This window comes from Neovison vison, chromosome 1 (genome assembly GCF_020171115.1).
Source record: "Neovison vison isolate M4711 chromosome 1, ASM_NN_V1, whole genome shotgun sequence".
Taxonomy (NCBI): Eukaryota; Metazoa; Chordata; class Mammalia; order Carnivora; family Mustelidae; genus Neogale; species Neogale vison.
In genome coordinates, this window is record NC_058091.1 from 233,667,935 (window position 1) to 233,682,945 (window position 15,011).

At 39.5% G+C, this 15,011-nt stretch overlaps 1 protein-coding gene across 5 annotated transcripts in view; it reads right to left on the reverse strand.

Annotated features, from left to right (window-relative positions):
* The window catches only part of RBM27 (RNA binding motif protein 27), a 79,296-nt gene extending 66,513 nt beyond the window's left edge, over nucleotides 1-12,783 (reverse strand). For all 5 annotated transcript variants that reach the window (XM_044225079.1, XM_044225055.1, XM_044225073.1 and 2 more), the window contains exon 1: nucleotides 12,549-12,783. In XM_044225079.1, the coding sequence (XP_044081014.1) occupies nucleotides 12,549-12,607 (59 nt within the window). In that variant the 5' untranslated portion in view covers nucleotides 12,608-12,783. The remainder of the gene's footprint in view (nucleotides 1-12,548) is intronic.
* Between the last annotated feature and the right edge of the window lie 2,228 nt (nucleotides 12,784-15,011).

Genomic DNA, 15,011 nt, shown 5'->3' on the forward strand with positions numbered 1-15,011 from the left:
TTAAATCAAAGGAAAAAAATCTTTAAAGAAGAAAAAAAGAGAAGACTGGCAGATGACCTGAACACATATTTTTCCAAAAAAGACATGCAAATGGCCAACAGGCGTTTAAAAATATGATCAACATCACTAGCCATCAGAAAATGCAAATCAAAACCACAAAGAGATACCACCTCACACTTGTCAGAAGAGCTATGATCAAAAAGACAAGAGGGGCACCTAGCGGGCTCAGTGGGTACAACATCTGACTCTTAATCTAGGGATTTTGAGTTCAAGCTTCATGTTGGGTGTAGAGATTATTGAAAAATAAAATCTCAAACAAACAAACAAACAAAAGACAAGCAATAACAACTTGGTGAGAATGTAAGGAAAAAGGAACCCTCATGCATTGCTTGATAGGAATGTAAACTGGTGCAGCCACTATGGAGAACAGTATGGAGGTTCCTCAAAAAATGAAAAATAGAACTATGACATGATACAGTAATTCCACTTCTATTTACCTGAAGAAAATGAAAACACTAATTCAAAAAGACATATGCACCCTTATGTTCATCAAAGCATGATTTACAAGAGTCAAGATAAGGAAGCAACCAAAAAAATCCACTGATAGGTAAATGAATAAAGAAGATAAAAATGACATGGTATATATAGATATAATGTATTATTACTCAGCCATAAAAAAGAATGAAATCTTGCTATTTGCAAAAACATGAATGGACCTATAAGGTATATGCTAAGTGTGCTAAGTCAGAGAAAGACAAATACCGTATGATTTCACTTACATGTGGAATCTAAAAAACAAAAGAAACAGAAATGCTCACAGATACAGAAAACAAACTGATGGCTGCAAGAGGAAGGGGAGTTGATGTGGGGGGTGGGGAGAGAAAATGGATGAAATAGGTGAAGGGGATTAAGAGACACAATCTTCCAATTACAAAGTAAGTAAGACATGGGGATGTAATGTATAGCCTGAGGATACAGTCAATAATATTCTAATAACTCTGTATGGTGACAGATTGTAATTTGACTTATTGTGATGACCACTACACCATGTATAAATCAAATCACTATGTTGTATATGTGAAACTAATATAACATTGCATGTCAATTACTCAATCTAAAAAAAATAATAAATAGTAAAACAAATAATAGTATGTTCAAAAATGTTCTAGAGGCCATTCCCACCTTGGCTAATCCATAAACCCCTTAAAACAGAAATGTGTAGAGAGATTTAATCTCACTCCTGAAAACAGTAAGGTATTTGGTCAGAATAGTTCTAATCAACATTCAAATGGGAGAGGATTAAAAAAAAATCTATCAGATTTCTACCTTTACTTAAAAAGTTCAGATCCTGGATAAGGAAGATATTTTAAACAGAGAAAGAAAAGGATTTTTAAAAATAAGAATGGGGGGCTCCTGGGTGGCTCAGTGGGTTAAGCCTCTGCCTGCGGCGCAGGTCATGATCTCAGGGTCCTGGGATGGAGTCCCACGTCCGGCTCTCTGCTCAGCAGGGGGCCTGCTTCCCTTCCTCTCTCTCTGCCTGCCTCTGCCTACTTGCGATCTCTCTCTGTCAAATAAATAAATAAAATCTTTTTAAAAATAAATAAATAAAAAATAAAATAAAAATAAGAATGGCAAGGGCACCTGGTTGGCTCAGTCGGTTAAGCGGCTGCCTTTGGCTCAGGTCTTGATCCCTGGGTCCTGGGACTAAGCACCTCATTGGGTTCCCTGATCAGCGGGGAACCTGCTTCTTCCTCTCTCTGCCCTTCTCCCAACTTGTGCTCACAGGCAGGCGAGCTCTCTCTCTCTCTCTAATAAATGAATAACATTTTTAAAAATAAAAATAAGTGAGAATGGTAGAAAGAGACAATCTCATTTTTTTCTGCTGTTAGGAGAACCTTTGAGGAGTCTCATGACCCAAAAGGTAGAAAGCTGGGTAATACGAGGTTTCTAGCAAGAAGCAGGCACAGCATTGAGATTACTGGATAAATGAGGGGAGTTAAACAAACCCAGATATCTTAAACATGTATTTAGTCTTCACACTCTGAAAAACAAATGCAGAGTAAGGTTGCTCCTGATGAAATATATTTTGATGTGATGTGTTAAGCTTCAAGATGAATAGTTACAAGAAGGTAAAAGAGCAAAAAAAAATCTAGACTCTTAAGAGAGTGATCACAGATATTAAGTATTTGTGCAATATGAGTGATTGTTAGTAACTGATAGTTAGAATTCTGTACCAAATACAAAAAGCATGTTTCCAGCCAATGGACTGGGACCATTTAAATTTAACAGTTCTTAATCTGTATCCATAAAGTACACTATGAAGGAAATTGGTGGTCTGAAATAGTAAATCACACCGATCAAATGGTGAAACTTAAATACACTGGGGAATTTCATGCTGTAATTTTCTGTACCTTTATGACTGTTCTTATTTATTCTTTCATCACCTCCACTATATAATCCTTAAAAACTGACAATTATAATACTGCAGTAGCTACGGCACCAATGCTAACAGTAGCCCAACCAAACTTCCAGAGTGAATTGCAAAAATCCAAGCATGACTAAGATCCTTGATAATTTACACAACAAATGCAGGACTACTACTTACTTCTATAACCTCAGAGTATTTAAAATCCTTTAGCTATTTATTTGTAATCAAAGCTTATGAAAATTCACTTTAAGTAATTGCAGGGACAAGAAAATTTGGGAATGAAGATGATTTTAAGATTTTGAATCCATGGCTATATTAAATACACACATTTCTAGATAGAAAGGGGCTTCTGTTATAAAAAGAGATTAGAAAACACAGTAATACCCATCTAAAATTACTATTCTAGTATAGTCTCTAAAAGGCCTTAACAGTACAATTAAGGGGTTACTATTCATTTTATAGATACCTAAATTTGTAAGTATGTAAAGACAAATTAAGTGATCCACTCAAGATCAGGCAGAAAGCGCACCTAGGGAACGAAAACTCAGTTACGATTCCACAGAGTTAAAAATCTATTTTATACCACATATACTTTCCTACTGTAAATCTGCATTCTATGGCTCAACCAGTAGTTATGTTCTAATTAAAAGAACAAACAAAAGAAATCTCTGTAAGTTTAATGGAAATTAGAAATATGAGGACTCCTTAAAATTCACATCTTGCATAATAATATTCTAAGAACATCTTTCAATTATCTATCTTTTATTTAAAAAATAACTATCAACAAGAATGAATATTCATCAGGGGAAGTTAACAGAAATATTGCCCTATAAAACCTCTAATTTGTCTTTTTCCTCCTTAATGAAATCTCCACTGCAGGTATATGACACATCTGCTATGCTGGCACATCAGCTTCACAGATTTCATACATATAGACAATCCCAAGACCAAAGAGCAAAGGTCTTTCTTTACCTTAGTCCCCAACCCAAGAAACACTACTTAAAAATATCAAAGTCTGGGCGCCTGGGTGGCTCAGTGGGTTAAAGCCTCTGCCTTTGGCTCAGGTCATGATCCCAGGGTTCTGGATCGAGCCCCGCATAGGGCTCTCTGCCCAGCATGGAGCCTGCTTCCCTTCCTTTCTCTCTTTTTGCCTCTCTGCCTACTTGTTCTCTCTGTCTGGCAAATAAATAAATAAATAATCTTTAAGGAAAAAAAAAAAAAAAGAAGAAGTCTATTTGTTTTAGGAAAAACCAACACTACTTAAATCTCTTCCACTTTCAGAAAAGTCTACGTTTCTGAATATGGGCTCAATTTTAAGTTCTACCTTGGTGTAATATTTGTTTTAGAAGTGAGACAATTATGCTCACTTCCACAGCACATATACTAAAACAGAAGTGAGACAATTAATGAATATGCTACTGAGCCACTGGGAGGAAAAAAAAACCAAAACATGATCTCTTAATGTATATTAACAACCAATAAAAATATTCTCGGGGGGTGCCTGGGTGGCTCAGTGGACTAAGCCTCTGCCTTCGGCTCAGGTCATGATCTCAGGGTCCTGGGATGGAGTCCTGCATTGTGGGGGGCGGTTGTCTCTGCTCAGCAGGAGCCTATTCCCACCCCCCCCCCGCCTACTTGTGATCTCTCTCTGTGTCAAATAAATAAATAAAATCTTTAAAAATAAATATTCATGGGGTTCATATTAACGGGGTGCCTGGATGGCTCAGTTGGTTAACTGTCCAACTGGGTTTCAGCTCAGGTGGTGATCTTAGGGTCCTGGGATAAATCAGAGTAGGGCTCCACCCCTCAGTAGGGAGTCTCTTGAATTTCCCCCTCCATGTGCAGGTGCATCCAGCTACAAATGATCCCCCTCCCTCTAAAATAAATAAATATATCTTTTTTTTTTTTTTTTTTTTAAAGTTGATGTTCTCTGACCAGTAGCTGTAGTTAGCTTCAGGGAAGTTAGTCTCAGGAAATAAAGCCAAACACAGAAAATACTGATACCTAATTAACACTAGATAGATAGATATATGTATGTGTGTGTGGTGTAAAAAGAACTTTCTATTTTTTTAAAGATTTTATTTATTTTAGAGAGAGAAAGTAAGAGAGAGAGCATGTGCATCAGTAGGAGGAGAGGCAGAGGGAGAAGCAGACTCCCCGCTGAGCAAGGAGCCCAACAGGACTCAATCCCAGGACTCTGGGATCATGACCTAAGCAGAAGGCAGACACTTAACCGACTAGCCACCCAGGCACCCCTGAAAACAGCATTATTTTTAACAGAAAAAGTCAAGTCAGCACAACCATTCTACTGTTCATGAAATATTAGGCATCCAAAGTGATGGTTATAAAAACAATACATGAATATGAAAAATGTTTCTGATAAGAAGGTCAATTGGAAAAATACAGATAAAAAATTCTACATTTGAGTCTGATTATAGCTATCATATGGAAGCTATCACATGGAAGTTCATATACACAAGAGAAACTAGAAATAAATACAAATAATTTTATCTTTTTTTCTGCATTTTTATAAGAAAAAAAGTATATAAAAAAACAAAAAGTCTGCTTCTGATCTGTGTTCAGATTGATTATTCCTTCAATAAAACAACACTGGAAAAACAAGTAAAGGTCCAGGGGGAGCGCCCAACGGGCTCAGCTGGTGGAGATTGAGAGTTTTTATTTTTTATTTTTTTAAGATTTTATTTATTTATTTGAGAGAGAGAGATCACAAGCAGGCAGAAGGGCAGGCAGAGAGGAAGGGGAAAGCAGGCTACCCGCCTAGCAGGGAGCCCGACGCAGGGCTTGATCCTAGGACCCTAAGATCATGATCTGAGCTGAAGGCAGAGGCTTTAACCCACTGAGCCACCCAGGCACCCCTGAGAGTTTTTAACCTTGGGGTTTTAAGTTCAAGCCCCATGTTGGGTGTTGGCATTACTTACAAACAAAATCTTAAAAAAAAAAAAAGAAAGAAAGAAAAGAAAGAAAAAGAAGTAATATCTGAGTTGACATTTTCAAATTGTTAATGTGAATAACTATTAAGTTCTAAGAACCTGTTAACAGATATTAAAAAGAGAAACAGGGGTGCCTGGGTGGCTCAGTGGGTTAAAGCCTCTGCCTTCGGCTCAGGTCATGGTCCCAGGGTCCTGGGATTGAGCCCCACATCGAGCTCTCAGCGTGAGCCTGCTTCCCCCTCTCTCTCTGCCTGCCTCTCTGCCTACTTGTGATTTCTGTCAAATAAATAAAATAAATCTTTAAAAAAAAAAAGAGAGAGAAATAATGGTACTTCTACTTCTTTTCTTTTCATTTTTTTTTCTACTTCTTTTCAAATAAAAGCTTTCATCTTCCCCTTAAAGGCTTTCATGAACTGAAGAAATTACCCCTAGTTTATTTTGGGTAAAAAATATATATATATACATATATCTGTCTATGCAAACACCATTTTAATATTTGGACTATGGGTCACAAAGCAGCAGTCACCACCTAAGTACACCCTAAAAATCAGACTATTAAAAAAGAAAAATCTAGGGGCACCTGGGTAGCTTAGTCGGTTAAGGATCTGCTTTCAGCCCAAGTCATGATCCCAGAGTCCCAGGATTGAGGCCATGTGGGGGAGCCTGCTTCTCCCTCTCCCTCTGCCTGCCACTCCCCCTTCTTCTGAGTGTGCACTCTCTCTCTCTCTCTCTGTCAAATAATTAAGTAAAACATTTTTTAAAAATCTTATGTTTTAAATTGTCAGCCAACCTATATGTACATAGAAGTATAATGATTCATTTAACATTTACTGATCATTCACTAAATGCCAAGCATCTTGCTTGGTAATGAAATTACTCTGAGCAAGACAGACCTTGCCAAGCAGTCTAGTGGCCAAAAGATGAACATGAAAACAAATAATTACAGTGCAAAATAACGAATGGTTAAAAAAATTAACAACAAAGTAAGTAACAGCCCTGTAAGAGGATGAGACAAGGCAGTAATAGGAAACATAGAGCTATAAAAGCAACTTCTGGCTTCTAGCCTATAGCAGTTGGGCCAGGAAGAATGAAGTCAGACATATTTAGAAGGCAGACCAAAGGACATAAGAACAAATATGTCCTTAACTTAGTATACTAAAACTTGCCAAGACGTCTTCTGGTCAAAATAAGCCCTTTTCTGTGAAATAGGTAACGGTCTCCTTAAACAAGTCCCACAGCACTTTCGAGGTATACGAACTCCTTGAAGCCACTAACTACATTATCAGAACTACTCAGAAGAACATACCTCCAAAATACTCATTTCACCACTGTAGTTTATTTATCTGAGAGGTCAGGTCTCACAGCTGCTAGGTGACAATTTTTCCCCCCATTTGAGCAGCCCCAGACATTACTAATCAGAATTTAATGTGATTAAGGACTGCAACACTATGGCACCACGTAACTCCAGAGTTCAACCAAAGTATAACCCCTCCACGACCACTGAACCAATAAAATGATCTTAGTATGTGAAGCTTATCGCTCCCTTATTCATCATACACTCGGAGATGACAACATATTCAATCTCCTAGTGCACTTAAAAAGATCTTGAATTCACTGAATTCACAGAAAGTGCACCTCATAGCCATGGCTTTCCCTAGCAATTCCCAGTCCTATCTACAGGGCCTGTAATGAGACTCTAGCTCCAGCGTGCCTTAGATTATTATGAAAGTGACAATAGAGCTTAACATTAATAAGTAAAATATTTTTGCAAAAAACAGTTTAATATATTTTCATATTTCAAAAGCCATAAAATTTCATTTATATTTAATGATTCTAAGGTACACAGGCCCTTTTTATAGCCTACACATTAATATTCATATCATATCAGTGAGGTAGAAGGCTAATATGATTAACTGTTTAGAGAAAATTTGGAGAATTTCTCTAAAGTCACACAGTAAATCAGACATAGAGACAAACTAGAAACTAAATAACCTGATTCACATAAAGATGTTTTATAATAGAGCAAGTGTCCAAGAAGTATTACAAACACCATCACTCTTTTTAAAACTTACACCAAGACAAATTTTTATAATAAGCCAAACGAGCAGCCTTGAATTATATATGTTTATATATATTTAATATATCTAGTATAAATAACTTAAAACATTTCCCACTAAAGACAACGTTTTTGGGTAGAAATGCATGTTTGTTACTGAAAAATGCTTGCCTGAACTTTTTCTAAACTTTTAATTTCTTCAGTGATTAATATAGCCCCTAGATTTACTTAGATGTTGCTCTTAAAGGATTCACATACTGAAAAATGAGAAGTTATTTCTGATAGAAACCATGACATCTCCCAATTGCGCATAATCCCTACATAGTCTCTATGACTAAGATATCTAGGATATTTTGGAAGTGAGGCAAGATAAAGACATCAAACAAGGGTGCCTGGGTGGCTCAGTGGGTTAAGTTGCTGCCTTCGGCTCAGGTCATGATCTCAGGGTCCTGGGATCGAGTCCCGCATCGGGCTCTCTGCTCGGCGGGGAGCCTGCTTCCTCCTCTCCCTCTCTCTGCCTGCCTCTCTGCCTACTTGTGATCTCTCTCTGTCAAATAAATAAATAAAATCTTTAAAAAAAAAAAAAAAAAGACATCAAACAAGACTTGTGAGTTCGTCTATTCACGTAACAGTAAGAAAAGAAATATATAAACTTCTTTTTTTTTTTTAAGATTTTATTTATTTATTTGACAGAGAGATTACAAGTAGGCAGAGAGGCAGGCAGAGAGAGAGGCGGAAGCAGGCTCCCTGCTGAGCAGAGAGCCTGATGCGGGACTCGATCCCAGGACCCTGAGATCATGACCCGAGCAGAAGGCAGCGGCCCAACCCACTGAGCCACCCAGGTGCCCGAAATATATAAACTTCTTGACTAAGATGGTTTCTCTCCCTGAACTGCACTGCCAACAAATATGGTACTAGGTTTTTCTCTGGCCTGTTAAATCAGTCATTTCTTCCCCGCACCATCCTTCTGTCTTTCCTCTAGTAAAAGTAATAGAGAGGTACCACCTCTACAAAAGTAGTGGCAAGTAACAGATAAGTTCTACTAGCAGATGATATATCTAATTTGTCTATAAGGAATAATTACATAGAAAATGGATTTTTTCAGGGCACCTGGGTGGCTCAGTGGGTTAAAGCCTCTGCCTTCGGCTCAGGTCATGATCTCAGGTCACGCATCGGGCTCTCTGCTCAGCGGGGAACCTGCTTCCTCCTCTCTCTCTGCCTGCCTCTCTACCTACTTGTGATCTTTCTCTGTCAAATAAATAAAAAAAACTTTAAAAAAAAAATTTTTTTTAAATGGATTGGTTCAGAAATACCTCACTGTATGCCTTTGTTTCACCAGTGACTAGACACAACATGCTTGTGTCTTAAAAATCTTTTATAAATTTAGTTAGCTGTAAACTAAGCTAAATAAAACAAGCAAAAATGGATCATGCCCAGGGATAGTATGAATTCAACATATCCACTGCAACTCCATTATCTGAAAACCTAACAACTGCTCCAAAATGCTATGTTGTAACAACATGCCAATCTGCCATGAAAATGTTCTTCAATCTGGAATATGCCAAAAGTGAATTTACAAATACAACCCATTTTAGCATATCATTTATTGCATTTTAGGGTATCTAAACAAAAAATAATCTCCCATGACAACATACTAAGAATGAAAATATGTATGATATCAGCATTTGCTATTTCTTTCTGTTTCTGGTTTTTTTTTTTTTTTTGCATTTGCTAATTCCTATTACCACTTCCATCCAAAACCATTACTTATATGAACTAAAAATTAGTACGTCTGGGGTGCCTGGGTGGCTCAGAGGATTAAGCCTCTGCCTTCAGCTCAGGTCATGGTCTCAGGGTCCCGGGAGGGATCAAGCCCCCACGTCCGGCTCTCTACTCAGCAGGGAGCCTGTTTCTCCCTCTCTCTCTGCCTGCCTTTCTGCCAACTTGTGATCCCTCTCTATATTAAATAAATAAATAAAATCTTTAAAAAAAATTAGTACTTTTATTTTGTACTTCGAGAAAAGCTACCTATATTATTAAAATCTAAACAGCGATTTTTAGCTCTTTTTAACCCTAAAAAGGTAACGATTAAAAAAAAAAAGCATGATGTGTGCTTTCAGTTGAACATGTAACTCAAAACAAATGGGGAAACCAAACTGAAATAATCACTTTAATTTTTTTTTAAAGATTTTATTTATTTATTTGACAGACAGAGATTACAAGCAGGCAGAGAGGCAGGTGGGGGTTGGGGGGTGGGGGTCAGGCTTCCCACTGAGCAGAGTCCCATGTGGGGCTCTATCCCAGAACCCTGGGATCATGACCCAAGTGGAAGGCAGAGGCTTTAACCCACTGAGCCACCCAGGTGCCCCTCAAATAATCACTTTAAAAATACTTTTTACCGGGCGCCTGGGTGGCTCAGTGGATTAAGCCGCTGCCTTCGGCTCAGGTCATGATCTCAGGGTCCTGGGATCGAGTCCCGCATCGGGCTCTCTGCTCAGCAGGGAGCCTGCTTCCTCCTCTCTCTCTCTCTCTCTCTGCCTGCCTCTCTGCCTACTTGTGATCTCTCTCTGTCAAATAAATAAATAAAATCTTTAAAAAAAAAAATACTTTTTACCCATGAAAATACAGAATATCTATAAACTTATCAGTATAAATAGCCCAAAAAAAGTCAAGAGAAAATACTACTGGGAGGTTTAATGAGTTCCTACCCAAACTAAATTTTCATATTAAGAAAAAACCAGAGGTGCCTGGGTGGCTCAGTCAGTTAGTGGCTGCCTATGGCTCAGGTCATGATCCCAGGGTCCTGGGAGGTCCTGGATCAAGTCCCTCATCAGGCTCCTAGCTCAGTGAAGAATCTGCTTCTCCCTCTGCCCCTCGCCTCACTCTTGCTCTCTCTCTCAAATAAATAAAATCTTTAAAAAAAAAAAAAGAAAGAAAGAAAAGAAAAACCCCCCTACCCAGAATAAAATATTTTAGGGAGTTTACAAAAGAAGGGCACTTAACTATAACGTTAAAACTTGTCACCTTCTATCAAAGACACACATATTTAACTAAAAAACTCAGAGCCTGTATGCAAAACTGTCCAGCACACACACACAAGGGTTTATGTTAAATAACATGAAGGTTAAGAATTTTTTAAACACAGACCTTTTTCTTTTTTTTTTTTAGTCTGTTCCATATGCGGTCAATTTCCCTAAATCTATTTACTTCATTTCCCACCTTTGTCACAATCCATCTCCATCACTGTGCTCCAAAAGTATACTGTAGAAAAAGTATGATGAATACTCAAGAGGCCCATATTCTTCTACAAAACTTTCAAGTAGACCATCGCTAATATAAAACCCAAAAGCCCCAGTGTACTTTCACTAACACCTGTACTCTACTCACATATTCCTCATCCTCAGAATATAAATAGCACTTCAGATATCAAAACTCCCCTAATAAAAAAACAAACAAATAAATAAAAACAAAAAAACCTCCCCTAATGCTGTCTCCTTTAACCAGCCTACCTTTACAAGGCTGATACACTGGACTACAGGTGCATCTCTTCCTAGACGTTAACGTCCAAGAAATCAAAGGAGCAAAACAAAAACAAGTTAGCTAACAAGATTTCTCAAAAGGACCAGGAAATAGATAATCGGGGAAGTAGCTATCTCCGAAGAGCACCAAAGTCACCATACCTCCATGCCTCCCACACTATGCCTTATTTCCACTTCTGAAAAACTGTATTTTTTCACTAATCTAATCTAATGAAGCATGCCTGCCCATCCCTTCCTCTTGTACCCCTTTTCCTTTAGCAGTCCTTTAAGAAGTTTTCCTTTAGAAGTCCTCACCTCGAATAGAATAAGTAGTAGAAATGAGAAGAAGGGAGGAAATGATCCCTTCCCTTCCCCTTCCATGCCTTCTTTCCCAGGAGAGTTAGGTATCATCTCTCTCCAATCCTCCCTTCAGCATTCCCTCTCTTTCCTGTATGAGATGTCTCAGAAACTACCTATACCCCAGTATCCCAAATAAACACACCACAATCCCACCCTCTTACAATGGTTACAAAACAATCAAACAAAGCTGGTACCTCTGCTATCCCTTTGAAGCCTCCCAATATTTCTACAACTAACACTACCCAAAATATTTTTTAAAAACGAGCCCTTCTCATTCTTTTTTGCTCAACAATATCCTACACCTCACTATCCTCAGTTGCCCTCACAATCCTTCAACAATATTTACAAAACTCTTTTAAGTCTTTCTGCTATACCTTTTATTCCTCCAATAGCTGTAACTAAAAATGCTTGCATGCTTCAGGTATCCCCCTTTCAAATACTCCTCCAATAATACTAAATACCAGGGTCGCCCTTTCAACCCTTAAAATTTAAAACCCTTATTTTTTCCAACCCTTAATGGTATTTAGAAGTTATTAGTCCTCCTAGCACTATCAACTCTTGGATAATATTTTAAAATCCCTTCATATCCTTGTTATCATATTTCACAGCTTTCCAGTAATTCCCAAAAACACTTCAATGCCCACATATCCCTTTCAACTACCCCGTGTTTCTCAAATCCTTCAAAATTCTTGAACCCTTACAGCTCATCAATAATCGCTATAAAGCCCTCAATGTCCCTACTACTCCTTTCTGCCCTCACGTTTTTAAAAGGCCCTCCACACTCCGCTTCTGGATCTTAGTCTCATACTAATATCGGTTAATAAAGCCCTCGACATCCTGCTACACCCTTCAAGATCCCAATATTCACGTTTAAAAATCCCTCGACAGCCTTGCGATCTCTCGCAGTTCTCAAACAACAAAATTTTAAATTCCCTCACTATTTCTGCTACCCCTTCCAGCACCTCAATATTTATACTTAAAAAGCCCTCGCTGTCCTTGCCGCCCCCCCCCAACCCCGTCCCACAGCCACACCGCCTCTACGCCCCAGGCTCTCGCTCCCCCCCACCACCGCCCCCCCCCACAATGGTGATAGTACTACATACAAGACGTAGCCGGGACCTCCCGACCGCGGCCCCTCCGCTCCGCCCTCCCCCACGCCGCGTCCCCTCCCCCCACACCCCCGCGGGCCCCCAACGCCCACGTTCGCCGGCCCTGGCCCAGGCTGGCTCACTCACATCGGCTCCAGTAACTTGGCCAGCCAGGACTTGAGGGCATCCACATCCTCTATGAGCATGGTGCAGGGAAGGCGGGCTCGGCCGCCGCTCTTGTTCAGGCCTGCCGCGGGTCTCCCCTCGCCGCCTCCTCACGCCCTCTTCACAGCTCCCGGTGCCCCAGCCCACCGGGCATCTTAGGAGACTTCAACCTACTCCCCCGGCCCGGGCCTAACAGGAACTAACCCAAGAGCCCTCACTCAACCTAGCCCGACGGCTCAGGTGGGCGGGAGATAGCGTCGAGTGGCGGGCGCAAGAACCAATAGAAGTAAGAAGGCCGTGCGCGCAAAGCCAATGAAAAGGCTCGCTCGCCCCGCCGGCCGGCCGTACCCAGTTAAGGCGGAGGGGATATAGCAAGGTAGGTGGAGAGCTTACGTGAACTCCTGGTGCAAGATGGTATCTTGGAGAAGGTGCTGTGCCTCTTAAAGGGGCCGCGGCTCCTTTTTTGACCACGCCGCCGCCCGCCGCGGAATACCGGTGTCTGCTACTGGGAGTGCCTGGGGGAACCCGGCGAGCCCCTCAGCCTGATTCCTTCCTCTCGTTTTTTCCTGGAAACACACTTGTGTCCCGAAATGACTCAGCTGTAGTAAATCTGCAACACAACGTGCAATACGTTCACGTTCGACACATTGCACAGAATGCAAAATTTTACTTTTTTTTTTTTCTTACACAATCATTTTGCTCAGCATACATGCTTGTATTTCTCGCCGCTATGCCTAAGTTACGCAGAATGTTTCTGACAACCATCCCCTGGACTCCAATAATCGTCATTTTTAAAACGTGGCGCACAGTTGTAGAAGGCTGAGGCCATTTCAATTTCACCAATCTTTTTAACATATGCTTTATTTAGGAAGAAGAACGATTCTAATATTTTTTAAAATTCTCTTTTCACTAGAGATCTAAATTCAGTAGGGTTTTGTTTTGTTTTGTTTTGTTTTTGCAGGGAGAATTTTGGCCAGCAAAAAAGTTTTTAGAAATATTTTTTTCCAATCGAAATTACCAAAATAGCCAACTTAGTTTGTACTGAATGAGAAATTCTTTTTGAAGTTTTGAAATTCCCAGCTTGGCACTGGTCTCACAATGCTTATCCAACAACAGATACTGAGCACCTGCTATATGCCAGCACAATGTAAGGCACTAGCACTTGGATTCCAAAGGTGAGCAAAATGGTTTCTCCTCTTAGAAAGCTGAACAGTTTATGGGATTATGCATTACAATAATAATATTTTGAAAAATACCTGATGAGCACACCCCTTCAATAAGAGAGATGAGTCAGCCTAAAATAAACACGTATGCTATCTATACATAGAGCAGGAAAAAGCAAATTTTTCTTAAAAGGGCTAAATAGTAAATATCTTGGGTTTTGTGGGCAAGGAGGTCTCTGACACCCACCCAGCTCTGCGTGCTTGGCATGAAGCTGGCCATAGGTAATATGTAAGCAAATGATTAAGACTGTATCCACATAAAACTTATATAAGATTTTCAATTTTAGATAGTTTTCAAATGTCACAACATATTTTTTTTTAATTTAAAAAAAGAAAAAAGCATTTAAAAGTGCAAAAGCCATCATTACCTTGCAAGTAAACAGAAGCAGGGGCCAACCAGGGTTGGCTTGCTGCCTGCAGTTTGTGGGCCTCTTACTTAGAGTAGTAGCAAAATGCACTTAGAAATCATCTAATGAGCTTCCTTCATGACACCTTCTCCCCAACACTGCAAATGAGGGGAAAAGGCCAGAGACTGAGTAGTTTACCCAGAATCACACATATTTGCAGGTGGAGCAGAATTTGCATCTAGATCTTAGTAAGCCCATAGTTTTATCATATCTAACGGTTGCCGCTTCCCTCTTTCCTCCTCCCTTTCCTTATGCTTATCCACGTTTCCTTCACTACTTCCTACTACAGAGATGAAGTGTTACCCAAAAATGACAAATTAAAAAAAGAGAAATGTGAGTGACGTGATTAGGCCTCAGGCTAGGTAAGAACTTAATAGTAGTGTGATAGAAATGGAATAGGAATTGCTTTTATCACAAAAGTTTGAAAAGTTATATCCATTTATATCGATCCAGCCTTTTGGGAGTTCAGATTCCGGGAGCCTACCAGTCAGGCATTGTAAATAATAATCCTAGCCACAGTTTTTGAGAACATACTCTGTGCTGGCCCTGTGCTAAATATTTCAATGTATTGTTACTTCTCCCCTTCATAGGCCCCCTGTATAGTAAACAATATTCACAGATGAGAAAATTGCATTCCAGAGAGATCATGAAACTAATGAGTGGAAAGGCCCAGCCTTTCTTTGTGTTTGACCACAAAGTCCACACCTATAACCTTCACTTAAATATCATGCAAGCAAACACTGAAATATTAACCATGTGGTTCATTCAAAATTCATCCAACAAATATGTATTAAGCTCGTTACCATCTATTAGAC